This window comes from Babylonia areolata, chromosome 2, assembly GCF_041734735.1.
Source record: "Babylonia areolata isolate BAREFJ2019XMU chromosome 2, ASM4173473v1, whole genome shotgun sequence".
Taxonomy (NCBI): Eukaryota; Metazoa; Mollusca; class Gastropoda; order Neogastropoda; family Buccinidae; genus Babylonia; species Babylonia areolata.
The window spans coordinates 65,489,452-65,492,020 of NC_134877.1; the positions used below are offsets into that span (position 1 = coordinate 65,489,452).

Consider the following 2,569-nt stretch of genomic DNA (forward strand, 5'->3'; position numbering starts at 1 on the left):
GTTGATATCAAACGCTTTCAGAGAGACTTTCAGAGAATCTCTGAAGCGCTTCTTCTGACCTCCATGCGATCTCTTCCCTTGTTGCAGCTCGCCATAGAAGAGCCTTTTGGGCAGCCGATGGTCTGACATGCGCGCCACGTGTCCTGCCCAGCAAAGCTGGGACTGCGTCAGGATGGTGAAGATGCTGGGAAGGGTGTCTTTTGCAAGCACCTCCACAATAAGGATGACTGATGACTTGCGCAATGAGTTTGTTTAAAGTGAAGAGGAGTTGCGCAACGTCGACCTCACTCTCTCGTCCAGGTCCACCAATTTCCAGTGGCAAGACTACGTCGAGACGACTGGAGGATGAGCACGGATGCAGTGGATGACCAAGATATCCTTTCGGTGTCTCATCTTGCTCTCTGCACTCCACAGTGTGTTGCTGTAACCACCTTCCTCTCCGTTGAACCGATAGGTTTCTTCCGAAGATTCTACCGGATCCAGACTTTGCATGCATGGGTAGACACACCCCGGGGACCAACTGCGTGTGGCATGCACACAACACGGTAGAGCTAGATGGCCGTCGGTGGCTCTCCTGAGCCGACGCCCTTTTATGGATCTACTCACACATGTACACACACACAGACCAACAGGTACAGTAATAGATATGCTCACACATGCTCACATGTGTACATGTGACAATACATAAAAACAAAGAACAAAATTATTTTTCAATGCAGAAACAAAAAAACAAACAATATTTATTTTTACATGATTTAGATCAAAATAAGTCAGCTAAATACAATCTCCACCTGTGATATTGTAAGTCTTAAACTACAAAGGCAATACGCACAGAAACTTAGAGGGAGTCTCAAAGACAATGGTTGCTGAATGGACAAGTAACATTCTGAGAAGACTGAGGCAGGTGTGAGAAATCTGGTTTGATTATCTGTTTTACGTTTGCTCTGACTGTGTTATCGCAGATCTTGTACCCAGCATTTAGTGTACAGCAAGTGCACTTCAAGACTTTCTGTCAAGCACTTGGAACTGCTCAAATGTGTAAACGCTCACACAAGATCGAGGTTGAATACAACTCATTCTCATTCCCTTGAATCGCAAGGATCAATACCAAATAACGAGCTCGATCTAGCCTCTGTGTCTAACTTACTGCCTTATGTTATATTATCCTTTGCTCCGAGTTCTTCCATACTGAAATAATAAATCTGACTGACACAAGACATGAAAGGAAAGGACCGGAAATGCTGACCTCTTATCATCATGGCAAACATCATTCCACCTGTAGGAACGCTATGTCATCCTCATTCCCTATATATATAAAAAAGGACAAATAAAGTACATGAGAGGAAAAGACAACTTCAAAAACTATAACACCCTCATTACTTTGTCACTCCGCAACTGCAATACAGACAGCTCTTTTGTGAAAAGGAGCGGGTGAATACATAAGATACCACAATAATAGAGCCATCACACGCACCACACCCTCACCCACACATCGGAACTGAATAGTGAGTGACGTTACAAAAACCAGATTGACAAAACTTTCATGGACCATGTATTTTCCATCGATTTAAATCTTTATTCAGCCAGATATAAATGTAGTATACACTATGCCTGATTAAACCTTGGAACAGTTCATTATATAGTGATCCAAAAGCACATTAATGGACATTATTACGAGGGCAAAAGGCTTCTAGCCTAGCCAAATATTTCTGTGATTCTGTTACATTTAAAACAAAACCTCACCACTGCCTTGCTAGAGATTCAGTAAAACGAGTTTCGCTGTCTATTGTGTTGATATTGGTTTCTCTGAATGAGGAGAAAAACATATCAATTTCTAAACGATTCATGTACATATAACAAGATATAAGGTGTTTCATAACTAATGCACTGCAAGATTTTGCAGACGATTGTTATCGCTTTCGAGAAAAAAAGCAAACCGGAAGTACAATGAACTGGTAAAAGCAAACCGGAAGTTCCCACAAAAACACGTTTAAAACTTGTTCTTCGTCAAGAATTAGTCTATCGACACCCGTAATGATATCAAATTGAATAAACTGCGCTTTTTATTCATTACCCAACATTATCTGCTGTAGCGTTATCAAAATAAAAGGCGCTGCAACAAGGACCTGGTAACACAAGCTGGTTAACTCTGCATTGTTTCCAGGGAGTGCTTTGTGACTTCGCAAAAATTGAAAATTTCTCTTACCTCATGAATGATCTTGCAACTTTTACACGTCCCAATTTGCCCGAACAAGGCCATGAGCAAAGCCTCAGTAACTGTGTTCTCAAGGTTGCCAACGTATCTGCAGAAATGATCCAATATGTGAGTTTCAGTGATTGTGAAAGTTTAAGCACTTTAACCGACTGTTCGGTTGTCGAATTAAGGACCGATTTTCACGAAAACGATCATAAAACTAAATAAAAGGAGCAGTACTTACAGAGTGCGTGCATAGCCCTCCTCCATGGTGACCTAAAACGTATATGTTACGGTGTTAATTTTGGGTAAATCTTTCACAAAGTGAGAAAACTTTGAGTAGAGTGGAGTAAGATAATGGCGACAATACACACG

General features: G+C 41.3%; 1 protein-coding gene across 4 annotated transcripts in view; it reads right to left on the bottom strand.

The window, feature by feature from the left end:
• Positions 1–2,569, bottom strand: part of LOC143276358 (nucleolysin TIAR-like) — a 242,667-nt gene extending 240,098 nt beyond the window's left edge. For all 4 annotated transcript variants that reach the window (XR_013053572.1, XM_076580858.1, XM_076580843.1 and 1 more), the window contains exons 1-2: positions 2,439–2,569; positions 2,207–2,303 (exon numbers count right to left, since the gene is read on the bottom strand). Coding sequence is in view for 3 of the 4 variants with exons in the window: in XM_076580858.1 (XP_076436973.1) it covers positions 2,207–2,303; positions 2,439–2,464 (123 nt within the window). In the remaining variant the exon portion in view is untranslated. The remainder of the gene's footprint in view (positions 1–2,206; positions 2,304–2,438) is intronic.